The sequence below is a fragment of the Macaca nemestrina genome, chromosome 1, assembly GCF_043159975.1.
Source record: "Macaca nemestrina isolate mMacNem1 chromosome 1, mMacNem.hap1, whole genome shotgun sequence".
NCBI classification, from domain to species: Eukaryota; Metazoa; Chordata; class Mammalia; order Primates; family Cercopithecidae; genus Macaca; species Macaca nemestrina.
Genome location: NC_092125.1, coordinates 215,312,786 through 215,339,476, shown reverse-complemented (window position 1 = coordinate 215,339,476; position 26,691 = coordinate 215,312,786). Strand labels below are relative to the sequence as shown.

The 26,691-nt window shown below is 53.0% G+C and overlaps 1 protein-coding gene across 6 annotated transcripts in view; it reads left to right on the top strand.

Moving 5' to 3' along the window:
- LOC105483129 (paired box 7) overlaps positions 1 to 26,691 on the top strand; it is a 118,053-nt gene that overhangs the window by 71,026 nt on the left and 20,336 nt on the right. For all 6 annotated transcript variants that reach the window (XM_071099444.1, XM_071099448.1, XM_071099446.1 and 3 more), the window contains exon 7: positions 1,574 to 1,776. In XM_071099444.1, the coding sequence (XP_070955545.1) occupies positions 1,574 to 1,776 (203 nt within the window). The remainder of the gene's footprint in view (positions 1 to 1,573; positions 1,777 to 26,691) is intronic.

Here is a 26,691-nt window from a genome sequence, read left to right as displayed (position 1 = left end):
ACCAAAAAAAACCAATTTACAAAGGGGCTTATATAATTCGCTGGGACCTTATTTTCTTGCCTCTCTCTCGAACGATCCATTTTCAGAGATGGAATAAAGGTCAGGGTCTCTTTTGAGGACCGGAGAAAGCTCCCTCCGAGGGATTCCCCCCACTCTGGGGTGAACAGCCCTAGGCCTGGCTGGGCTGAGCGGGGTCAGAACCCTGAGGTCTGCCTGGGAAGGAGGCCTCACTTGGGCCCAGTTCTCCCAGTGGCTTGAAGTATAAGATTCCCTTCTAGGCTTGAAAAGGAGTAGGCAGAGGGAAGAAGGTGAGTGGGTGGGAGAGGCTAAGGTATCAGAGGAGCCTTGGGAGAGGAAAGGAAAGGCTGGGTCCCAGGAGAGAAGGTGAGCCTTGTAGGGGAAGAAAAGTTCCCTCCCCCCAACTCACCGGACCTTGCTCATTCTGTCACCCCCCATGCCCTGTCCCAGCACACACTAGGAATACCACTATTTGATATTGGCCTCATGGGCTGGGCGCAGTGGCTCAGAACTGCAGTCCCAGCACTTTGGGAGGCCGAGGTGGGCAGATCTCTTGAAGCCAGGAGTTGGAGACCAGCCTGGCCAACATGTGAAACTCCGTCTCTACTAAAAACACACACACACACACACAAAAAAAAAATTAGCTGGGCATAGTGGCATACATCTGTAATCCCAGCTACTCGGGAGGCTTAGGCAGGAGAATCGCTTGAACCCAGGAGGCAGAGGTTGCAGTGAGCCCGGATCACACCACTACCCTCCAGCCTGGATGACAAAGCAAGACTCCATCTCCAAAAAAAAAAAAAAAAAAAATTAAATTAAAAAAAAGATAGCTACCTCATAAAGCCTCCTTTTAAATGACTGGCAGGCTGGAGTTCTGGAGGCCAAGAAGAGAGTCAAAGAGCCCCCGCCACCACCACTGTGACTTGGTAAGATAAATTGAACCAGTGCTGAGGGTCCCAGTCCCGGCAAAGCTGCGCAGAGGGGCTCAGAGAGAGCCGAATAATATCCTAGCAGCAAAGAACAGAGATGGCTCCGAATTTAGGCCATTCAAATCCTGGTCCCATCACTCACTAGCGTGGTCATCTTGTGTGAGTGCCCCAAGCCCACCAAGCCTTGGTTTCTTCATCTGTAAAATGGGATTTATAGTCTTGCTTCACACCCTTAGGCAGCATTTGTAATAGCACCTGGCAAGTGGTTGATGCTCACAAAACAAAACAGACCGGGTGGATTAACAGAGTCCCCATCAAGGTTTGGCTTTCAGCCCAGCTGACATTTATTGAGTACCTACTGTGTGCCAAGCACCGAGCAACAGGGGCTGGTGTGCATCTATTTAGGGGTTGTCTGGAATGTTGGGTTGTCAGTCAAGACCTGGCCAGTGCCCAGTGCCCTGCCCAGGAGCTAGCTTGTCTCATCCCAGGTAGCATGAGAGGGTGGTCCCTTCCCTCCAAGGAATAGAGACTGGGAGGAGGAGGCTCATGGCTTGCCTTCTGCTCTCGGAGGCCCAGGGTCCAGGATGAGGTCACTTGCTTAGGACCTCTCTTGGGTCTCTCTACAGATGGGGGCAGCACTGTGCACCGGCCCCAGCCCCTGCCACCGTCCACCATGCACCAGGGCGGGCTGGCTGCAGCCGCTGCAGCCGCGGACACTAGCTCTGCCTACGGAGCCCGCCACAGCTTCTCCAGCTACTCCGACAGCTTCATGAATCCGGCGGCGCCCTCCAACCACATGAACCCGGTCAGCAACGGCCTGTCTCCTCAGGTAGGTGGCCTCAGCCCAGCACCCAGGGTCCCACCGCCACTAAAAAGTCAGACATTTGCAGACAGCACGTGGGTGGAAGCCTTGCGCTCTTTCCTGTAGGAGGCTGACTGGTCGGGGTTTTTGTTCTAGAACCAGGAATCCTCCCTGGATTCTGTCCTGTGCTCTTGGCTTTTCACCAGGACTGACCAATTCCTGAAAGGCAGGACCACGTCCTGTTGGTGGAGAGAATTGTGGATGGGGTTCTGGGCCGGTAACTCTACCCTGATTGGTCATTGGAATTCTGTTTGCTCCTGTGTGATTGGCTAAGTCACTCATTGCCTCGGGGTGCTGGTAGAAGTCACAGGACCTGCTTTGGATGAAGTCAGAGAGATAATGTGGGCGTTGATGGTGGTTATAGGTGAGTTTGGGGAACAGGACTTGATGATGCCAGAAGTCCCAATGAACTTGAGGAACTGATGGGCCTATCCGTGGGGGAAGGGATGAAGTGTCCCCTGCCACATGTCTGTGGTGAGAATCCGCTGCATGTGATGCAAACTGATCTGAAGAGCCATAGTGTGGCCATAGTGTGGCTCTTCAGATCAGGGAAGGCTATGGCGTGGGTCTAAATCCCAGCTCTACTGCTCAGGAGGCTCTGAGGCAAGTCAGCATCTGTGAGCCTTAGTTTAACCCCCATTAAACACAGCCTGTAACTACCCTCTCAACAAGGGGTGCTTGCCGCATTCAGTATGCTAACAGGTCAGAGCACCTAGCCTAGAGCCTGGCACGAAATCAGTGCCAAGTAAATGTTAGTTCTCTGGCCCTCCCAGTGCCAGGACAATGTGATTAATATGGGAAATCCATTACCTAGAAGGAAAATAAAAAGAAATTCAAAGAAGGCCAGCAAGCTACATCCTGCAGGCCATGTCCGTCCAGCTCCCTGTTTTTTGTAAATAAAGTTTTATTGGAATACAGCCATGTCCATTTATTTATGGTGGCTTTTGTGCCACCACAGCAGAATTGAGTAGTTTTAAAGAGATCATATAAGGCCAAGGGTGGTGGCTAACACCTGTAATGCCAACACTTTGGGAAGCCAAGGCAGGTGGATCACCTGAGGTCAGGAATTCGAGACCAGCCTGGCCAACATAGTGAAACTCTGTCTCTACAAAAATACAAAAATTAGCCAGGCATGATGGCAGGTGCCTGTAATTTTAGCTACTCAGAAGGCTGAGGCGGGAGAATTGCTTGAACCCGGGAGGCAGAGGTTGCAGTGAGCCAAGATTGCACCATTGCACTCCAGTCTGGGCAACAGAGTGAAACTGTGTCTCAAATAAATAAATAAATAAATAAATAAATAAATAAATAAAAAGAGAGCTCATGTGGCCCACAAAGTCTGAAATGTTTACTGTCAGGCCCTTACAGTAAATTAAAAAAAAAAAAAAAACCTTGGTCTGAAACATTCCCAAGAATGTTAATTTTCTGCTTGTCTGGATTCATTTCTGTTTGCCTCCATTAATTTGTGTAGTTGAGGGTTAATTGCATTTCAGCTCCATCGTTGATTTATGGGGAAATCCTTGAGTAAGTCCCTTCCCCTTTCTATGCCTCAATTTTCTCATCCATGAAATGGAGATAATCCCAGTATTTGCCTCCCAAGGTTGCTGAGGATTGAATGAGATGATCTGTGGAAGGCACTCAGTTCAGGTCCGGCACAGCGTGAGTGCCCAGTACCTGTAGGCAGCTGCCTGCAGAGCTCCTAATGGTGATGCATCAAGCCCTCTCAGGGTCCACAGTATGAAGGGTGATGCCACTTTCTTGGCTGACCTTGTCCTCACCAGGCCACCCCACTCTCTTGCTGGGATCCCAGGTGAACCAAACCCTGCACGTGGAATACAGCCTGTCAGCCAGAATGTCTTCCCTGGGGACCCCAGTTGGCCTCTTTGGGGTTCAAGCTCATGGCCTCCATTTCATTAGTGCTAACCTTCTAGAGCCCTTGAGTAAGTTCCAGAGCCCTTGAGATGAGTCACAACAGGATCCCTGAGCTGGCTGGGGAAGGACACTGCAGAGATCCAAGGTGTCCACACCCAAGAATGGGGTCCAGGAGCAGCTTGGTGGTACAAAACAAATTTGGAGGAGTGTCCTTAGAAAGCTGAAGAGGGTCTTTGGGGTTCTGTGCACGGCTGTCTTGCTTTGGAGATAGAGGGCCCCGGTACACATTGGCCTGGCCAGGGTTGAGAATCTGGGGCACCTGACTCCGTGACCACCGCTTTTCCCGGCCCTCCTTGTCTCACTGTGGGCTGAGGTTTATCCCCAACACAGGACTGTCACAGGACAAAAGAGAGACTTAGCAAATAAGGGGCCCCAGGCCTCCAGAGTGTGGGTCAGGGATGGGAAACTGACCCATTGGTGTGACCAGTGGATCAAGGGGGAGCATCTCCCCCATGGCTAGGAGGCTTCAGAGTTGGATGAGGTGTTTTTCACCCTTTCCTGGAAGTTCCTAAGTTGGACCCCCAGCCCTCCACCCAGCCCAGAATTTCACTGAAGCTAAAGGCGAGAGACCCTCAGGAGGCCTCCGGCCCATTCCTCAGGGCCGGGAGACTGACATGATGAATTGAAGAAGCTCAGAGGCTCCCATCAAAGGTGTGAAGACAGATGGAGGGTCTGACAGGGGCAGAAGGGACCAGGAGGTGAACAGCTGCTGGAGGAGGCCGGGTGCAGGGGCAGCAGGGCAGGCCGTGTGTGCTTCTGTGCATGGAAACTGCAGAGGTTAAGCTGGGTGCACTTCCTGAAGGATGGGTGCAGCGAGCGGGGTGGAGTTTCTGGGTCTTGTACAAAAGCTCCCGGGCTTGCTAGGCTCCGACTCCCACTGCCCTCCCGCCTCAGTCTGGGCAGGTGGACTCGACACCATCAGCACATCGCTGTGGTCCTGGGGCCAGGAATCCTCTGTGCATAAGGATCTACAGGGAGACGCCCTGTAAGGACAGATCTGCCTCCCGCATCCTCTCTTCCCAACAGGACTGGCTTCTCTATAGCTCACCTGGGCAGGAGGGACAGGATAGGCTTCCCCTCTGGGCTGTGGGGTTGGCACACTGTCCCTTCCTTTCCCCAGGACGACAGGTCTCTGACACATTGCCCAGATATCTGTGGACCTCAAAACTGGAAGGATTTTTTTTCTTTTCTTTTCTCTCTCTCTCTCTTTTTTTTTTTTTTTTTTTTTAACAGAGTCTTACTGTGTTGCCCAGGCTGGAGTGCAGTGGCACAATATTGGCTCACTGCAACCTCCGCCTCCTGGGTTCAAGCAATTCTCCTGTCTTAGCCTCCTGAGTAGCTGGGATTACAGATGCCCGCCGCCACGTCTGACTAATTTTTGTATATTTATATATTTATTTTGTATATTTAGTAGAGACGGGGTTTTGCCATGTTGGCCAGGCTGGTCTTGAACTCAGGTGATCCGCCCACCTTGGCCTCCCAAAGTGCTGGTATTACAGGCGTAAGCCACTGCGCCCGGCCGGAATTTTTGTTCTTACAGAAGCCAAAAGGGCTTACACAGGAGGATGAAGTTGTGGCTCTACCGAGCACCTGGCGGGGAGACTCGGGATAAGCTAGCTGTGCATCACACTGGCCAGCTTGCTACTACTGTGAGGAAGATGTGCCTCCTCCAGTGGCTTGACCCAAGTCCCTTGTCTCAAACCCAGCCTGGGAAGTGGGGACCACGGAACATCAGGGACTCCATGCAGAATCTCAAGGAAAGGCCATTTACTCATCTCATCTCTGCACGTGCCCCCTGGCTTGGAAGGGGGTCACTAACATAATGAATATTTATAGAGTACCTACTATGTGGCAGGCACTGTTCTAGGCACTTGGGATAAATCAGTGAACATGAGAGGAAGACCCTTATATTGTCCCAGTGGAGGTGACAGTACAACAGGGTCAGACAGACAAAAAATATAAGTTTAAAAGGCATGCAGTATATTTAATACCAGTGTTGACAAGGACAGCTGAAGTTTCTGGAGTCCTTCTAACCTTCAGATCCTACTCTCGGTGTTTTACACATATTAATCCACTTAAAGGGTAGAGCCAGGATTCAAACCCATGTCTTTAGAGCCTGAAATCTTTTTCTTTTGTTTCCTTTTCTTTTTCTTTTCTTTTCTTTTTTTTTTTTTTTTTTTTTTTGAGATAGGGTTTCACTCTGTCACCCAGGCTGGAGTGCAGTGGCGTGATCTTGGCTCATTGCAACCTCTGCTTCCTCCCATGTTCAAGCAATTTTCCTGCCTCGGTCTCCAGAGTAGCTGGGACTACAGGCATGCGCCACCATGCCCAGCTAATTTTTTTGTATTTTTAGTAGAGATGGGATCTCACCATGTTGGCCAGGCTGATCTTGAACTCCTGACCTCAAGTGATCCACCCACCTCAGCCTCCCAAAGTGTTAGGATTACAGGTGTGAGCCACTGCGCCAGACCTAGAGCTTGAATCTTAGTTACTTGTTCTGTCTTCCTGCCTCTCAGAAATGCCCACACTTGTACTCTTTTAGAGATTGGCTGGTGCAAGAAGAAACCATCTAGGGAAGCCACCCCCATCTAGGGAAGCCATCCCTTTCAGCTTGGTGGAGGAAAGAGCTCATTCGACTCACGTGGTGGATGAGAAAACTCAGGCCAATGACCTCAGGTTCGGGACCAATGGGCAGAGCTGAGTTATATGGGCAAATGCCTTTCAAGAAGTTTAAATACCCTTGAGGCTTGGTTCCCTCATCGTCTCCCCTACCCGCCCAAGCCCTGGCCTAAAAGGATTAGGGATTAGGCACTCAGCACATGGATGTCCCTGGCTTTGTGCTCTGGGTCCTTCTGAAGAGATGTAGGGAAAGGAATCCTGCTTGTGAGACCTCATTCCTGATGAGGTTCATCTGGGGTTAGGATCATAGACCACCCGCAACCCCCAGCCTATTCTCTCCCCTTCACTCCGGGCTGAGGGCCAGTTACTTAGACAATGACTGTTAGAAAACCACTTAGAGGTGGGGCGCCGTGGCTCACGCCTGTAATCCCAGCACTTCGGGAGGCCGAGGTGGGAGGATCACATGAGGTCAGGAGATCAAGACCAGCCTGAGCAACAGAGCGAAACCAAGTCGCTGCAAAAAAAAATTTTTTTAATTAGCCAGATACAGTGGGGCGAGCCTGTGGTCCCAGCTACTAGGGAGGCTGCAGTGGGAGGATCGATTGACCCTGGGAGGTTGAGGCTGCAGTGAGCTGTGATTGTGCCACTGGGCGCCAGCGTGAGACCCTGTCTCAAAATTAATTAATTAATTAAAAACATAAAACAACTTAGGACGAAAGGAACCTTTTGTAATGTGACTGACTTTGAATAATGTGCCACCTGCAGATTGATCCCTTCATACCAGCCCCTGTCTAGGAATCCCAAGCAGGCCAGGCGCTTAGGGGCAGTGGCCACAGGTAGAAAGGAGAACACAAGGCAGGCCCTTCAGGGGTCTCCAGTCTGGTGGGGAAGACACAGCCCCTGTCCTCAGGAGTTCATAGTCTGATGGAAGAGACAGAACCCTCATCCTTAGATGTCCCAGTCTGATGGGGAAGACACAGCCCCTGTCCTCAGGAGTTCATAGTCTGATGGAAGAGACAGAACCCTCATCCTTAGATGCCCCAGTCTGATGGGGAAGACACAGCCCCTGTCCTCAGGAGTTCATAGTCTGATGGAAGAGACAGAACCCTCATCCTTAGATGTCCCAGTCTGATGGTGGAAGCACAGCTCCAAGAGACAGGTGGGGCAGACAGGCATCAGAAAGTCATTCAGAGCTGCGGTTCTTGGCAGGCTGAGATCCCAAGCAAAGAACCAGGAGAAAAGTTCTGCCAGTTTCGAGGGTCCTTTGGGTTGAAGGCTGCAGGCAGGGTGCCTTGGGCTGGAGGCTTCCTCAGGGCCCACGTGGTATGTGCCAGGTGGGGCTGGGACGTGTGGTTAGCTGGAACTTCCTCATGTCCCAACCTTTTTAAGATGTCAACTATATCAGAGTAGGAAGTGGAAACTGAGGCCCAGAGAGGGCCCCGTCTCCCCCAGATTTTGTGAAACTCACACCGTTGGGTTGACGGCACCCTTGGCTGAGGTCTGGAGGGCACCTGCCATGGCCTCATGGAAGGGGCATCAGTCTCGCCAGCACCGCTCCTGGTGCTCTTTCGTAATGTCCCACGCTCATCGTCTCCTTTGTTCCTTTCTGGAGCTTAAAATGAAGGAACCCATAAAGGGATTTACATATTTACAATTCCTCCACATGCCGGCCTAATGAAGAATATTCTCTAAACATGCAGTTAACCACACGACCACAAAGACAACCAATCAGCCCCTCTGTCCTTTCCTGCTTCTCAATACCCTTCTCTCCCGTCCAGCCTGTGCCTTTAGTAATCACGGCAACAGCAATGGCAGAGATCATGCTTACAGCAGGCCAGGTCTCAATGGGCCTGAATGCTGACCCCACTTGCCCTCCTTGACTCTTGGCTGTTACCTTGTGATCCTCGTTTTACAGATGAGGAAACCTTCCTTGTCCGGGGTCCCCATCCATCCAATCACCTAATGCACATTTACGGAGCCTCTCCCAAGTGCCAGGTTGTGTGCTAGGATCTGGCAAGTGGCAGAGTTAGGATTCCAACAGTGGCTCCAGAACCCACTATACTACTGTGTTGTATCTGCCTGGTGAGGTTGGTCTGCCGGTTCATCCAGGGAAGCTGAGGTCCCAGGTCCCAGGGGCAATTAATGGCAGAGCCAGGTTCAGAGTCACTGTCCCCAAACGCCAAGCTTCCTCTTTCCTCCTGAGACCCACAGAAATCAAGCTCAAGGCTTTACCTTTATTTATTGTGGATGGGGTCTCCTGGGTGCGTTTTAACAGCACATGCCCAGTACTGCCCTCCTGGCATTGTCTGAGGTCTCTGGGCCGCCAGTTCAGCAAGAAAAGACATTCCATCAATGGCACACTTACTGGACGCCAGATCCCGTGTGAGCACTTTGCCTATTTGAAGTCATTCCAGCCCCATGGCACCCCTACTCTTGGGGAAATAGGCTCAGAGAGGTCAAGTCACTTGCTGAAGGCCACAGAGCAAGTGAGTGATGGAGATGGGATTCTAATTCTGGTCTGCCGGACCCAGGAACCTCACCACCACTTGACTCTCAGCAAGACACGACCAAGATAGTCCACTTGCCCTAGGGAACTGGGCAGTGCCACTCACACAGTGGGCACTGGAGATTCCCTACCCCTCTCTCCTATCACTTCCTCTTCATGCCCCCGCCCCTTTATTGGCAACACTGCGTTTATAATAGGCATTTAAAATGAGTCTTGCTGGACCAGGGACGAGGAAGGAGGAGGGAGCGAGAGATTTGTAGGCAGGAAGATGGGGAGGGGGATTGTGGGGTGTTAAATAGCCCAGAATTTTAAAAAAACTGATGCAAATCACTGGTAGAAGAGGAAATTATGTGCAATTACGTCCTGATATTGGAAGGTTTTGCCTGGCCCAGGCAACAAGATCTCATTAACAAGCAGAAAATAAGATTGAAATGGTGTGTAAAAGAGCTGAAAAATGAATTTGAATGCTGCGTTTGTCCACAATTACCCCCTCCTTCACACATATTTTATTGCAATTTTTTTATTATTCTTAATCTCTCCATTCCTCAAAGCAGATTGGGGACATCCTGGCATTACCGGGGCGTCAGGAGGAGGTGTGGAGGATTGCCTGCCCCCCTGAAAGCAGACCCTTCTCTCGCACATTTTCCAAGGTTGGGTTTTGGAGGGATCAGAATTCATTTCTCCGGCTTAGCGGGTTGTAGGAACATGGGGCTTTAACCCCGGCTGCGCGCTCCTCTGCGCCCCGCCCAGCCCTTCCTTCTCCTCCCTTCCTGGGCGATTCTCCTGCTGTCCGCTTACTCCCTTTGCCTTCTCGGGGTCTCTTTCAGGCCTCTGCTTTCTCAGGAGGCCTCTCCTTCAGGCCCCATGGGTAGAAGGAAGCCTGGAGCGGGAGAAACTGCACGGCCTGTGCCAACAAGCAGCCCTGAGTTGGAGCTCTGTTTCTACCATTTACTAAATTGCTGTGTGACCCTGGCACCGCTTGCTTAACCTCTCTGGGCTTCCTTTTTCTCATCAGAAAACAGGGGTGATCATTGCTACCTCTCAGGGGTTGCTGTGAGAACTAAGGGAAAATTCAAATTAGGTGCCTGGCACAAGTAGGCGCTCACTAAATGTGCACTCGTCACACACCCCTCACCTGTGCCCTGGCCTCTACCTCTGCCTCACTGCCATCCCTTCTGTTACCTTCCCTCTGTTCCCTTCTTTTACTTCCCTGCTCTCCTTGAGCCCCTTCAGTTAGCTGGACAATGCTTGAGTCGATTTCCTATCCAGGGCAATGTAAGGTGTTCTGCCGACCTAAGTCTGGGGAGGAGAAGGTGCCAGGTGCAGGGGGTTCCCTCTCTGCAGAAAGCAGGGGAAAGGCTGTTGGAGTTGATGGAGGAGTGCTTGACTCAAGTTAGAAGAACATGGGCTCTGAGTGGTTTTTCCCAGGATTAGGGGAAAGCTAACTGAGTCATCCTCCCACCCTCCAACACACATCCTCACACCCCTCTTTCTCCTCTTCATGACCAGTGGTGATGGTATGGAGTCAGGGGTCAGTTTGTGGAGTGGGCCAGGAGTCTGTGGCTGGATTTTCTTGGACCTGAAGCCGAATGACATTTTTCAGTGTCTGCCCTCCCCAACTGGCCTTCTGTACCCAGCAAGAGCCCAGCTCCCAGAGACTGCCCCTCCGCCCCCATCCAAACCACATCCACCAGCCTCTGGTCACAGCATCAGGCTAACAGTTAGGCTGCCCGTCCACTCTGCTCATCAGGCAGCCCCCAACCCCCTAGGGCTTTTTCCCCCGGCTCTTTTGGCAAGGCCAGCCCCAGGGTAGGGATGAACTGCAAGGCTCAGGTAAGCAGCCACGGCGAAGGTGTGAACTGATGGTCAGTGTGAATTGGTGGTCAGTGTGAACTGACAGTCGCTTTAGTCCCTGGCCCTGGGCATCCTCAGCCCTTCCAGAACCTGGGGAGACAGACCCAGCCAAGACCCTGCTCTCACATCCAGCTCTGTCTTTGTCCACAGTTAACCCACCTCAGTGGGAAAAGCTGAGTTATTTCCCCCCTGGCAGCTCCTCACCAAACAAAACCACCTGCTCACATCCATCAGAGGCCTCAGCTCCAGCCCACAAGGGAGCGGCCTGGGCAGAGCCTCTTCTCCTGTGAAAATAGACTCGTGTTTATGTCTCTGCCTTTCCCACCCCTTTTTCCTGGGTGGAGGGGAATGAGAAGGCAGGGGAGAAGGAGGAAACCTCTCCCGGAAAGAAAGGCCAAACGGGAATCAGGAACTTTCCCAACTGCTGCTGAGGGGAGTGGAGCATGCCTATGAGGAGGCTCTGCTAGGAACTGGGAGGCCTGGCATATTGCCTGGCTTTCGGGGTGACATTAGAGCCTTTGGATCATTGAGGGAGAAGTGGGAGAGCAACCCTGACCTTGCCTCCTTTCTTAGAGAACTGGGTGGGATTCTGGGAAGATACCAGGTCTTCAGCCCACCTATCTGAGTCTGAACAAGAGGTGGGTGGAGGGTAGACTTCAAGGGCCACTCTGGGGCCAGGTGTGGTGGCTCATGCCTGTAATCCCAGCACTTTGGGAGGCTGAGGCGGGCGGATCACTTGAGGTCAGGAGTCTGAGACCAACCTGGGCAACATGGTGAAACCCCGTCTCTACTAAAAACACAAAAATTAAGTGGGTGTGGTGGCGCATGCCTGTAATCCCAGCTACCTGGGAGGCTGAGGGAGGGAGGATCGCTTGAACCCAGGAGGCGGAGGTTGCAGTGAGCTGAGGTGAGGCTACTGCTCTCAAGCCAGGGCGACAGACCAAGACTCCATCTTGAGGAAAAAAAATGGGAGGGGCACTCTGGGCCTCTTTTATGCCCACCAGCAAAACATCGGCTTCCATCCAAACTCCACACCTCCAGAGGGTGTGGGCAGGAGCCGACCTCTGCCCCTTTGCACAGGTGGAGTAGAGGCCTGGTATAAACACGTGGGGAAGGGGAAAATAGCCTGCTTGGAAGCCTTAGATGTTTCCACACATCACTGTTGTCAGGAACCATGGTGTTCAGTAGGACCACAGGCAGCATGGTGGTACTTGGCACACAAAATCTTGCTGTGACACTTGTGTTATAACTAGGTGTCTGGCAGGTAATGGACTACCACCAACTGTTGGACAACCCCCGGGCGTACAGCAGGCCTGGTGAGACACAGCTGCAGTCTGTTCTCAAGAGGATTTTGAGGCAGCTGATCACGTGGTTTGCCCTTGAATATCATTACGTATGATTCTCTTCAAATTCATTGATCTCACTCCCCTTAATAACAGCATAGAGGGAGGCTCAAGAAAGAAACATACATGGCTATCTCTGCTCTTATACTTTGGAGAGACAATACTCCTCATCCCTCCCCAGAGATAAATTAAAGTATTCATTGTGGACAGTGTAGTGTGATTTCTAGTCAGACAGGAAGACCAGAGGAAGTCTAGAGAAGGGAGGGCATAGTCAGAGAAGGCTTCCTGGAAGAGAGGAGTCCCAGTGGGAAGACAGGATTTGCTCAGGGATAAATAAAGGAAGGGGTAGGAGGTTGGTGCTGACCAGACAGCAGCAAATGATATGGCAGATGTTAAAACAGCCACTAATTTAGGCACATCGTGGACACAGTGGAATGATCATACAGACCAGGGCTCAAATGCTAGCTCCACGGCCGGGCGCAGTGGCTCACGCCTGTAATCCCAGCACTTTGGGAGGCCGAGGTGGGCGGATCACTTGAGGCTAGGAGTTCGAGACCAGCCTGGCCAGCATGGTGAAACCCTGTCTCTACTAAAAATACAAAAATTAGCCGGGTGTGGTGTTGCATGCCTGTAGTCCCAGCTACTCAGCTGAGGCAGGAGAATCACTTGAACCGCAGAGGCGGAGGTTGCCGTGAGCCGAGATCTAGTCACTGCACTTCAGCCTGGGTGACAGAATGAGACTTTGTCTCAAATAAGTAAAAAAAATAATAAAAATACAAAAACAAATTATAGCTCCCCTATTTATTTTCTGTGTGATCACAGACAAGTTATATGAGCTCTCAGAGCCTCAGTTTACTCATCTGTGAAATGGGGCCTCTGCCACTCACCTTGCAGGCTTATGAGAATTAAATGAGATTGTTCGTGTGAAACACTTAGTTCCATACCTGGCATCTAGTAAGAGCTTAAGACAATTGCTCCCCTTTCCGCCTCTTCTTGCCCTGAACAGAATTTGAACTCCAGGAGTCTTGCTGGGTTTCTCTACCCAGGCAATTTCCTTTCTGGGCCTGGTCACAGGTTGGAAACTCAGGAGATCCAAGTTTCCTCTAGGCTCTGCCTCCGAACCACCATGGGATCTTGATATAGGCCTTACTGCTGTGGGCCTCAGTTTCCCCATCTCTGCAATGAAAGAGATGGACCAACTGCTAGCAGGAAACTTGCCTGCTCAGAATCAGTGATTCTGTGGGTTACTTGTACATCCACGGGAGTCACAGCCTCCAGATCTGCGGGCAGGGCTGGCCCACCACTCAGTCGTACATCGACACCTCCTTCCTGCCTCCTGGGAAGCCCAGCAGGCCCGGGGTTCAGCCTTCCAGAGCTGCCTGGCTTGGTGGGAAAGAATGCAAATATTGGATTTGTCCTTCTTTCTGATAAGCACAGGGACTGGGGACGAGACAGTACAGCAGACAGAAGGAAGGAAAATGAGGGAGATTAGCAATTAATACAGCAGGCCGACTTAGAGTTTCACAGGCCTGTCCCTGGGCTCCCCTGCGGGGGGGAGGCCGCCGGGATGGTTGGGCAATCGGGCCTGGGAGGCCAGGCAAGATCACAGGTAGGAGAGATGGGGGTGACTTTGAGGGTCCCCAAAGGAGACCCGTGCTCGCCTCTGCCTCCAAGCCTTTGTACCTGCTGCTCCCTTGGCCTGAAACACCTTCTCCAGCACCCCATTGTCATCTCGAGCCCGCCCCTACTTATTTTTTAAGACTTGGCTCCCTTCCACAAAGCCTTCCTTCACCATACCCCCCACACGGTGGGTTAGCTGTGCTTTCCCTGTGCGGTTACCACATTTTATCAGTACGTTAAAAGTATATATTGATATAAGTAATACAGTATGTCTGTATTGCTACGCAGATATTATTAAATAGTAATAAGTAAAATGTTTTAGCACTTACACGAGCCAGATGCTGTGCTAAGTCAGCTACATGAATTATCTCATTTAATCCTTATAACATCCCCGTGGAGGAAGTGCTGGAATGATTATTTCTGTCCTACAGATGTAGGGACAGAGGCACGGAGCAGCTTAAATAATTTGTCTAGGGTAAGTTGCTCATTAAGGCAGGAGAGCAGGGGGGTCAAGATGCGTGCCGGAATCCCAGTGCCTGGGCTCAATTCCCAGCACTGTCACTTCCTACCTGTGTGACCCCAAACAGGCTCTTCCCTGCCTGTTTCCCCTTCTGTAAGGTGAGGCTAATAATCATTCCCGTTTTATAGAGCTAGCCTGAGAAGTGTGTTCATATATGCAAAGCATGCAGGAGAATAGCTAGTATAATATGAGGTAGCTATTTGCAGATGGGGTCTGAGGCTCCAGCAGGTGCCACCAGGGGCCAAGGTCACAGTGAGTTAGCTCAGGGCCAGGACGCAGACCTCCTGTTGCAGAATTCATGTTCCCTCAGCACCTTTGCAGCTGTCTCTTCCACACTCATTTCCCATCTTCTTTCCATCAGCCTTTTCCATCCTGTTCCCCCGCTCCTTTTTGCCCCTCACTCTAGGTTCCTGCCCTGCCCCTACCTCAGCCCCAGGGCTCCCTAACCTTCCCCACCGGCCCTTCTCTCTCCTGGCCCTCTCCCCGGCTGTGAACACATTTCTCCAACACCTTTTTCAGTGCGGATATGTGTCCTTGGCCACCAGGGGAGTTCTGCTAAGGGCAGGGGAGGCTCCTCCCTTGGAGCTTCAGAGAGCATCGGAGATCTGGGTCTGGTCCCCCAGGACATTGCTGGAGGCCTTTGGAAGGATGGTCCTGAGTGCGCCCGAATTCCTGTGCACCTCAGTCCTGTCACTCCCCCGCTCTGTGGCTCTGTCGCCTTCTGAGTGATAAGGGCCTGCACTTTCTTATGAGGGTGGACAGCCTCCCCGACCCCTTAGCCCAGCCAGGCCTGCCTTCCACTTTCTCCTTCAGCCTTTCTTACCTCCCTGTCCCCTCCCAGCCCAGAACTTTCTCTTGGGTTCAGCTGATGGGAAATCCACGTCTGTTTTTTTGTTTTTTGTTTTTTTCACACACTCTCTGCTTCCTATTTATCTCCTTTCCCCATTTCCTCTTTTCTCCCTTCGCGCCCCATTTCCCTTCACCCCTTGTGCGCCACCCCCTTGCTCACTGTCTCCCTGTCCACGTCATAACCCTGAGAATACCTCCAGCCTGAGTCCTCTCTCCACACACCCCCTTCTCTCAGACCCTCATTTCCCTCAGGCCCTGTCTCCTCCCGTAACCAGCCTCGCCTCCACCCGTTCTCTTCCCCCTAATCTCTCTCATTTTCGTCTCTCTCACTCCGCACCCAACAAACACCTCTTCCCCCTCCATCTTCAGCCCCTGCGCGCCCCCCTTGCCGTCTCCTCCGCCCCCGTGTCCCCTTTCCGAATTCCTCCGCTTCTAGTAGGTTCCGAGGCAGGGGCCGGGCAGGGGCTCCCAAGGCCGGGCGGACCCGGGTCCGGGGCGGGGGTTGGGGCGGCGGCGTGGAGGGAGGGTCGGGTGGGGGGATCCGCGCGGCCGCCCCTCCCCGCGCTCCGCCGCCGCCGCCGCCGCCGCCTTTGATCCATGGCCCGAGGCCGCCTGACAGTGGAAAATGCGGGGAGACAAAACCACTCAGTCAAAGTGATTCCCAACAACTGTCTCCCCGAGATAAGGACGCCCTCAGGCTCGGCGGCCTGCTTAATTCCCGCTGCCCGGGCCTGGGATCCCGAGCAGCCGCTCGCCTGGCCGCCCCGGAGACTGCAGAGCCGCCGCTCGCTCGTCCAGTCTTGGTCGCGGGGTCTCGGCCGTCGACGGGCAGCCGGTAAGCAAGACCCTTGCTACCTGCTGGAGAGAAAGGCTGAGAGGCTCCCACGGGAGCTCCCCGTTCCCCATCCGTTCCTTAGGGCCTTCTCCACCAATGCACTTGCCCTTCCCTCCACCTAGAACCTTCTCGCCCCCGCTCTCCTCGCTTAGCCAGCCCTGCTCATCTCTCTGGTCTCAGTTCAGAGGTCGTTTCCTCCAGAAGTTTGCCCTGACCTGGCTCTGGTGGCCAGGCCCCCTCCCATGTCCCTTGTATTCCCCTGGGTAGCAGCTTTGCCTCTGGTTTCTGACTTTTTGGATACCGCTCTCTCCCTCTAATGCAAGGACCCTAGGCTCTTGGCCTGTGTCCCCAGCACAAAGCCTGGCACGGAGTAGGTGCCCAATAAACAGCTGCGAGAATGCCCTGGGCTCTCCTGAGGGTCTATTCTGTGCCCCATTCTGTGCACAGAGGATGCCAGGTGAGCTAAACCTGGCCTCTGCCCTCAAGAACCTTCCAGTTAGTCCACCCACAGACAAGCAAGCAGACAAAGGGTGAACCAGAAGCCTCCAAAGAGGAGGGAGGCCTGGGAAGGGTCTGCAGCCCCCTCGTAGTGGGAGAAATACCGTCTTGAGGGCCAGCTGGCCCGACTCACTGGACAGACCACCTAGAGCCCCGGCTCTGCTGTCTGACCACCCTCCTTGGCAAGCTATGGTTCGACACTGTGGAGATTCCAGAGGGACAGGAGATGAGATTACGTAAAGTGAGGCCAAAAGGGAGCCATCATGATCCCACCTGAACCTCCATGGGGGTGTCAGGGACAGGAGAGCCAGCATGTTTGGGATGATGGCTGGAGGCACATGTCCTGTGGAGGCAGAATTCAGCTGAGCTGAGTTCACTCGGAGCTGGCCAGGGATGGAAGGGGTAACTTTGGAAAGCAGGGAGCGTCCCATCTCTGCTCAGAGCGGGGTGCAAGCAGAATCCAGGCCATACCTACCAAAATGGTTGGAGGGTGAGTCCTTGCAGGGTGGGGCGATTGAGCTAGAGTCAGTGGTTCCTAAACCCGAGCCTCGAAATGATCTGGGAGACCTGTTAAAAATCTTAATTCGCAGACTCCACCCTGAGAGGCTGTTATTGTTGCTCCATGGTGGGACTGGGGAAATGTGTATTTTTTAAAAAGGTACAGTGCAAGGCAGCCAGTCCCAGGCCTAGCACATCCAAAGCATGGATTAGCGAGCTTCCACCTTGTCAACCTCACATGGAGATCTGTCGAAGGCCTCCCTAACCTCAGTGCACCTGAGGGTCCCCGTGCACCCCAGTGGTATCCACGCCTTGACCCACCCTTCCTTCCTTCCCTCCCTCCCTCCTTCCTTCCTTCCTTCTTTCCTTCCTTCCTTCTTTCCTTCCTTCCTTCCTTCCTTTTTTTTTTGAGACGGAGTCTGGCTCTATTGCCCAGGCTGGAGTGCAGTGGCTCGATCTCGGCCCACTGCAACCTCCGCCTCTCAGATTCAAGCGATTCTCCTGCCTCAGCCTCCCGAGTAGCTGGGATTACAGACATGCGCCACCACGCCCGGCTAATGTTTGCATTTTTAGTAGAGACAGGGTTTCACCATGTTGGCCAGGCTGGTCTCGAGCTCCTGATCCTCCCGCCTCAGCCTCCCAAAGTGCTGGGATTACAGGCATGAGCCACCATGCTCAGCTGACCCTTCTTTTCTTTAGAAAACACGTTGGAGGGAGTGTCTGCTTGAAATGACCTGAGATCCCCCTCCCCAGCAATCTCAGAGCTAGAAGACACGTAGAAAGAGTTAACTGGCTGTCTCATTTTGCAAAAAGAGAGACTCACAATGCTCCTGCACACTTTCACCGTCCAAAAAGACTCAGGAGTTAGCAGGGCTTTCCGAGGGCACAGTGGGTGCAGCAATGGCCTTATTGCACGAGGTTGGTTTGCAGCATGTGCGGTCATCCGTGCCTCTGCTCCCAGTGGCTCAGGTAACTTCTGCTTCGACACAGAGCCCTGGGGAATCTTTTCAAGCATCCAAAAGAGGCAACCCGTGTGGGTGAATGAGTCCTGGATGAGGAGACAGGAGACCTGGGTGGGGCTTTTGAGGGAGATCCGCCCCTGCCCTACTCCTGTCTCGCTCCTGTCCCTCCATCCTGCTGCGTGAGGACTGGGGCTCTGGAGGACAGGAAACAGCGTGTGCTCTCAGAACCCAGCCCCCAGGCCCTGGGGACTGCCAGTGGAACTGGCCTGAGGCCAAATGAATGTGACCCTCTCATCTCCCCAGGGGTCTCTGACCAGCGGCATCGGAGGATTAAGGTCCCGTGAGAGTCCTGGCAAATGTCTTATCGCAAAGGGGACACGTCCAGGCTGAAATTGAGACATGATGCCCAGGGGCAGAAGTTCCAGAGCCTCCCCCGCAAGGGGCTCCCTTCCCTTCTTGGGCATAGATAATGCCCTCCTCCGGCCCTGGAACTCCACGGCATCCTTCCCTGAGCCCCCTGGGTTGTGGCTCCAACCCCAGCCAACCTCATTCTCCTTGTCTAGGTCTCTGGGGTGAAACAGATGTCCCAACTGGAGTCATACTCTGCTTTGACCCCCAAAGAAGTGGAGTTGGCATCCCAGCATGGTTACTGATCTCAGTAGCAGTCATGCCACACCACATTGGTTTGGCAGTTGGCAAAGGCGCCTCTACTCCTATTAGCTATTTGGTCCTCCCTGAGCCCTAAGGGCTTGGAATCATTGTACCCATTTGCAGACTCAGAGAGGTGAACTGCATGGTCAGCAGCAAGGGACAATGTTGGAACCAAAACTCCTGGTTTATCCAGATACTCAATTATCTCCTCCAAACTGGGCTGCCAGAACAGGCAGGGTCTGGAGCAGACCCTTGCTACTCCAAGTCTGTTCTGCACTTTAACGAGGTCCCTCCGAGGCTCTACGTGCCTGTGGATGTTTGAGAAGCACTAAAGGATGACCTCTCATGCCTTCCCCTCCTCCCAGCTGTCAGATGCTCCATAAGCTCCCTGCGATGACTCAAAGTGGGCCACCCTGAACAGCAGAGGACAGAGGAAGGAAGGGGCCTGGGAGGGAACCCCAAATCCTTCCGAGGCCCAGAGGAAGAGGCAGGAGAGCAAGGGAGGTGGCTGTGGTTCTGTACTCAGCCAACACCCAGCTAGACCAGGGTATGGGCCTGGCACCCTGGCATGACAGCTCAACCCTGGGCACATCAAGCTCCTGGGTTGATTTGGCAGGTGACTCTAGCAGGGAGGTATGCAGTGGGCAAGGAAGTGGTCAGAGAGACAGACAGACCCAGAGAGAGCCAGGGCATGAGGTGTTGATGGAGAGAAGGGAGGTGGATGCGGATGGACCCATGGAGAGAGGGGAGGTGGGTGCGGACAGACCCACTGAAGCATCATGGAAAGGGAGGGATGTATAGGGGTGGAGGTTGGGGGGAGAGAGAGAGAGAGAGGTAGAGAGACACCTAGAGACCGAGAGACAGAATCAGGAGCAAGAAAACCTGGGACAGAGCAATGCAGAGGCGGGGGCATATACAGGGGCGGGGCCGGGAGAGGAAGAGCCACAGGGAGAGGGATGAATCAAGAAGGCCAGGGATGATGGAGGGGGGACCCCAGAACTGGAGGGAGGAAGGTTCAGAGAGAGGGCTTGAGGGATCGGAGGAGAGGGACACAGACAGCTCTGCCATCAGAGGAACCCGAATTTGAATTCCTGGCCCACCACCTGCTCCCCCATGTCGATCCATGGGAGCAGCAGCAGCAAGCAGGTCCCTTTCTCTCCCAGCCTAGTGACCTGCCAGACCCAGCGTCTCTCCACACTCCCTCCAGCCTCTTCTCCCACTCCCAGTCCAGGTGTCCATGGCGAGGACCTTTTCCCATGCATGGGGGCTGCCCAGGCCTGAACCCCAGATGCCCTGGCCTCCCAGTGTGGCGGTGGTGGGTCTCAGAGCCCTCAGAGCCCAGGGTGAGAAGTCCTGCCCTTTTGCCAAGTGTTTTCCTTTAGTTCCAGATGCCACCCTGACAGGTGCTACCCTGTGATTAATGTCCCCACCTCCAAGGCCTGGGACCAGCCCCTCCTCCCCAAGCCAGAGGTGGCGGTGGGTGGGCAGTGCAGGGACTGAGCTTCCAGAATCCGTTCCTGGTTCCTCCCTCTCCCTGGACCCCCTGTAGCCACCAGCAGCAGAGAGCAGACCCTTCCTCAAAGACACTCTCAGATGAGCCACATGGCCGTGGCTGAGTTTCCCTCTAAGCCTCAGTTTCCCTGGCTCTCTGAAGGTGGCAGTAGTCCTGCTGCTGTGCTCAGGAGGCCGTGCCAGCAGAGATCCCATAGCTCCCTGGGGCAAAGCAGAGAGACTGCTGGGGGCCTCTGAGGAGCCCCACACAGTCTTGATACCAGAGCTGCTAATGGTGGATGTGGGGGTGAAAAGAACCATTTCTGCTCTGTCAGTGATGCAGGCAGGAGAACCTGGCAGTTGTCAGACCATGTCTGGAAACACAGCCTTCAGCAACTTGAAGGCCCTGTGCAGAGTGGCAGAGAAGCAGACCATGGTTACTTCAAAGGAGAGTCATGATTAGGGGCGTTGGCATGGTTTGGGGGACTGCTATCAGAGATAGGGATCAAGGTTGGAGTTAGAATTGGTCGTGTTAAATTGGAGAGTATTATCTAAGTTGGTGGCAATGGTTACCAGCTGTGTAATCTTGGGCAAGTGACTTGACCTCTCTGTGCCTCCATTCGCTCATCTATCAAATGTGGATGACATAGGGTTGGGCCTGCCTCCCAGGGCTGTTGTGAGGAGTAACTGGGTTAACTCACTGAAATGCTTAGAATACTACCTGACATGGGGACAGCATTAAAGAAATATTAGCTTAGGGTTATGGATGGCTGACCTTGGAAGTGTGGTCAGCACCAGGGTCATGGAGTGGGGTCGTAATCAGAGCGGGGGGCCCTGGTTGGAGTTGGGGTGCATGCAGTATAGGATAAGGCGGGGACTCCATTTGCCCAACCCCTTCCCCGTATAACCCGCGGCATCGCCTCCCCAGCCTGCATCGCCAGCGAAAAAACCACTATCTCCTCCCGCATCTCTCAGGGCCCGGGGACTGAACTGAGACAACATCTCTCCGCACCGTCCCCAGCCTCTTGTTTGTTTGGTACGTGGATGCCGTGGGCACGTTTTTGCTAATTTCGTAGCTGCCTTTATCAAATGGGGATTCACAAGCGCTTTATCCTCGATAAGTGGATTAGTCGGTGAGCTAAACAAGAAGGTGTGGGACGCGGGGGCTGCTCCGGAGAAGATATTTGTTTTGCAAAGAATGGAGCCTGTGTTCCCTGCCCTGTGTGGGTGAGGCGGCAGGGCGTCGACGTGGCTGGAAGGGCTGTCTGTGTTCCTTCTCCCAGGGCCCCGGAAGCCCTAACTCGTGGGAACTTTCTACAGTGCAAGCAGGCAGCAGGAGGGAGGCTGGATCTCTGCCGAAAGAGCTCCTGGGTCCATCTGGGAAGGGGAGAGGGAAACTCCAAATGAGACCTGGGTAAACAGGTATGCCGGGGCTCATTTTGAGTTGTGTCACCTTCCTGGGCTGCAGCTTTTTCCTTTGCATCTTCTGTCTTTGTCCACCTTTCCTTTCCTTCTTACCCTTCACCTCCTTTATTTTTGTCGCCTCTCTTCCTCCCTCAAACCCCTCCAAGGGCCTTTTGCTGAGAACTGTAAATTCAGGCACTGATAAGACATGGTTTCTGCTCTTGCAGGCTTCATAGTCCAGTTGGACAAAACCAAGACAACAAATGAATGGGCCCCCAAACGTGGCAGCGAGAGGTGAATCTGGTAGGAAATCCTAGAATGCTTCCAGCTGCTTCCTTAGCCTTGATGCTCTCTAAGGAATGGCCATCTGGTGCTCACAGGGCTTCTCAAACTTCTCTTCAAACACCCGGGATAATAGTTGAGTATGTTCCCCCTGACGCCCTGGGGGTGGGGTGTCACACAGAGTTTCACGTATTCTCTTTGGGAGGCATTCTTTGCCACTGCGGAGCCATGTAAGTTGGGTCATAATAATGGAATAAGCTGGCATCATGTCAAGTTGACTCCTCTCCAGGAAGTTGCGCCATGTTCAGCTTGTGACTTTGCATGGCACATGATGGACGACTGAATATGGGCACTGAGGGGGGATCAAAGATGACTGGGATGTCTGAAGTCTGAGTGACCAAGAAGGTGAAGCATCGTAGACAGAAACAGGGAATGCAGGAGGAGGACCTGGGTCAGAGGTAGCTCTTTGTAGGTCAAGATCAGGAGAGAGACACAAACGCATCCAGAACAGAGGTTGGGCAGAGATGTGGATTTCAGAGACATGTCTCAGCAGAGACCTGGAGATGGAATAAGATGCACAGGGATATAAGACAGAAAAACTGGGAGGTTCATTGCACCCACTGGGGAGGGGTACCAAAATGCTTTCTTTTTCCCTTCCATTTTGAATATGCACAGCCAGGATCTTGAGGTTCTTGCTCTGTGTTGCAGCAAGAGCCTGGTTGAAGGGGAGAGAGGGAGCAGAGACTCTAAGAAGGAAGAAAAAGAGCGGAGCAAAGCATTCGGGTCCCCAGCTGGTCCTTAGCAGCGTCTGTCCTCCCCAAGCTGCCTCCAGCTGAGTGTGATTTTGCTATTTATTTACATGTAATTATTGCTATGAGGTGCAGATATTAACGCTGTCAAGAGCAATTTGCTCTGACATTTTTCACTCGCTCAGTGCCCCCGCCACTCTCGATGGGGCCCAGGGTTCTCCCGGCTCAGGCCGCTGCGCGCTCGGTGGCCCAGCCGGGAACCACCCAGCCGGCAAGGAGTGGCGTCAGCGGGCTCACCCGGCTTCTCTGCAAACTCATTAAGCTTCGAAATTGAATTTGGTCTGGGAGAGGGCTGACTGGGCCCCACTCCACCAGCCGAGGCTGGCTCAAGGCCTCCCTGCTCTGCCTTCCCCTCGCTGGGGGACAGGCCAGTGGCTAAGGCTGGCAGCGGGCTGCAGAGGCAGCTGGTGAAGGCAGTGGAGGGTCATGGTCAGAGAGGTGAGATGTACACAGCCACCATCAGCAGAGCTCCAACATGGCCATGGCACGGTGCGGGCATGGTAGCTCAAACCCTCTCTGTATGCTCCATTACCAGATCACCCAAGAAACCAATCCCTGACTTTGAGGGACAGCACTGCAATTGACAGGTGCACCCCCTTAACTACAGACTGTCCCATGAAGCCAGTCAAACACCTTAGTTATCCTTCAGAGGACGGTACCGTGGGGGTAGGAAGAGGTACTGAGCTGGCCCTGCAGCAAGGCCCCTGGGTGGACACTGGGAAGAGAATCGACTTTCTGTTTACAACTTTTGAGTTCAAGTCCAAACCCCAGTGCTTACTAATTGTGGAGACTGGGGCAAATTATTTAGCTTTCTAGAGCCTCCGTTTCCTGATCTTGAAAACAGAACAGCCATTTTTCATTATATTTCATATTTCATTGAATCTAAGACATCTGATGCTGGCCCTTCCTTGATCCTATCAGAAGGTGGGAACAAAAGCTTTCCACACAGCTACGCAGCCACATAGCCACAGCGAGGCAGTGATGAAGGCACGACGCATCCTGATTTCAGAGAGGTGAAAATGTACGTCTTCGACCTGGTGTGGGGAGGAGGGGCTGGCGGCCCACCTGTACCTAGTAGGTGATGCACATAGTAAGTGCTTAAGGCTATGATCCTTTTTCCATGTGAGCCTCTCTATAACCAGGGGCCATTTTACAAATGGGGAAACTGAGGCTTATTTGTTCATTCATTCCACTGAAGGGATTTTGTTCCTGGGAGGGGGCAAGCTGGGCCTGAGCTATCACGGCCCTGAGTCCTTAACACATTGTGATATGTGCCAGCTTGTCTGCCCAGGTACTAACAAGGCCTCCCTGCCACTGCTCAGTCCCTGCCACAGCCAATCTGCATCCTCGTCTCCACCAATTACTGAGGTGGAGATGCCCCCCGCCCCAACTCCGCCACGCCAGGGGGCCTGAGAGCCCAGACCTCCTCCTTTTCCAACCTGGGCAGGGGACCAGAGTCAAGGAGGCCCTCCTCCCTCCCCTCTCCTTCCTCCTGCCTGCCCCTCCTCCCCTCAGCTCGGCCAATTAGGCCCCTGACACCTGGAGCCGCTGACAAACTGTTTCTGTCACTTGCTCTCTGTCTTTCATTAGGACTGCAGAGGAGGGGGAGCAGGGAAGGGAGGGGGAGGAGATGGGATCTTTCATGCTTAGTAAGGCCAGATACATTAATTACAAAACGGCCATTTGCCGCGTGAAAGTGTGCTAATTAAATTTATGCAATCATTATCTTTAAATAGTCATATCTTTCCCGGCGATCGGCCCCTTCCCCCCAAGCCCCGCCGCTCCGAGCAGAGTCGCTCTAATCCCTCGTCCGCCATTTATCGAGCCATCAGAGATGGTTTCTGAATCTCACTACACCCTTTTAGCGCCAGTGCCCACCAGGGACCCTGAGCCCTTGGACCCATCCTGGCATGGGCACCTTCAGACTCAGGCCGACCCAAGGATCTGCCCTGGATGAGGGGCAAAGCCTTCATCTGGTGTTTCCAGATATTTCTAGATGTTTCCAGATATTTGGAGATTGACATCTTGTAAAACGGACATTGGAAAAGTGTGTGTCTGTGTGTGTGTGTGTGCGTCTTTGACTTCTTGGACAATGAGTGTAAAGCCATTCTGTTCCTCCCTCCACCCCCACCTGACCTCTAGACATCTTATAAAACAGACATTGGAAGAGTGTGTGTGTGTTTGCGTTTGTGTGTGTGTGTGTGTGTGTGTGTGTGTGTGTGTGTCTTTGACTTCTTGGACAATGAGTGAAAAGCTATTCTGTTCCTCCCTCCACCCCCACCTCACCTCTAGACATCTTATAAAACAGACATTGGAAGAGTGTGTGTGTGTGTGTGTGTGTGCGCGCGCGCGCGTGTGTGTCTTTGACTTCTTGGACAATGAGTGGAAAGCCATTCCGTTCCTCCCTCCGCTCCCACCTCACCTCCAGACAGTCCTTAACTAAAAGCCTCCAAGGACCCCTGGGATGGGGAGGGGGCTCTTAGAAACCCACTGGGTTGGTGGATGTTTGCCATATGACCCCTCAATTTATTCTTTTCCTTCAACCAACTCTGTGCTAGACCCTGTGCTCAGGATAAAAAGATAAATTTGTTTCTTCATTCGTGAATTTCCTCGCTTAGCAAATGTTTGTTGGGTGCCTTCTGTGTCCCAAGCACTGGGAATAAGACGCCAAGTCTGTCCCCAGGCAGCTCCTGCCAAATCCAGGCACGTCATGGCCACAAGAAAACAACAAACAGGGTGAGGCTCAGTCTGTTCCCAGGCGGAGGGTTGGGCCTTAGTGAGACTGAAAGTTTCCACGGGGTAAGGCTTGAACACAGGAACCTCACAGCCTCTTTTGGCCGCACCTCCCAGGGTCTCTCCCTCACACAGTAGACAAAGTCTCAGTCGGATGTCTTCTGCTGCAGTTTCACAAATTACCCCCTGTGCTTTCCCCTTCACTCAGACAGAGCCGGCCTCATGAGTCTTTCCAAGTCTGTGTATCAAACTGCACGTGGGAGGAGGAGAAACCGCAACAGAGTTGTGGGTGGGTAGCCCCTACCCTAGTCAGAGATGGCAATGACCCGGTGTTCACCATGTATCCTCTGAGCTTCCAAGGTCCCCAAGCTTCAGCCTGTACTCTGGGTTGGGGCACACAGGATCTGTGCCCCATACATGTGCAATGCTCACATGCACACACACGCGCAGGCAACACTCACACATGCACACACAGTAGTAGCTACTGTGTGCACATACAATAATTATGCACACACAATGTTCATGCACACAATACTCACACAAGCACACATACAAAATTCACACATACACACACAAGTACTTGCACATGCACACAAAAATTCTACACATGCACGTACAATACTCCCATGCACGTATAACACACAGGCACATGCAAAGACACAATGCTCACACATCACACAAGGACTTAGAAGCATCCATACAACACACATGCAGTACTTCCATGTGCACAAGCATGCATGAACACACAGTACTCACACATGCACATACAGTACTCACACATGCACACACTCTCTCTCCCTCTCTGTCTCACACAGGCACATACACACAAACACACACACACTGAGTTAACACTCAGTTAATAAATGACCCTAAGCCACCTATGGTAAATGAAGGCCACAGCCAGGCACAAGGCGATCGCCTTTTAGCATCAGACCAGAAGTCAAGAGTCAAGGGTCCTTGCCCCGATCCTGCCACTCATCCCCCAGGGGATTCTGGGTGAGCTGCAAAGCCTCAGTCTTCTCATCTGAAAAAGGGAGTAACAGTGCTTCCCAGAGTGGTTATGAGGCTTAAAGGGAAATACTTCACAAACTGTAAAGTGCTGTGCTTGTGCAAGAGAATGCCATCAGCCAGGCTTAGAAAAGCATTCGTGGAAGGCTTCAAGGGTGAAAATGAAAGGGAACCAGGAGTCAGAGGGAAGGGGAGCCTCTTGCCCACAAGGCAGGTGCAGGGCTTCGGTGTGAGATGCTGGTAGTGGAGGGGGTGGCGTGTGGAGGCCATGAGCAGAGATGGAAGCTGAAGTGGAAGGTGGGGGACAGGGAGACCTGCAGGAAATCTTGTTTGGAAGCTCCAAGTCAGCACCCGAAGCCCATTACCGCTGTCCACAGGGGGGAAGGAGAGGGAGGGTCCAGATCCTCTTAGTGGAGAATTGAGAGGAGAGGGAGCGAGGGTGAGCAGCTGCCTGGGTAGGTGATTTCTAGC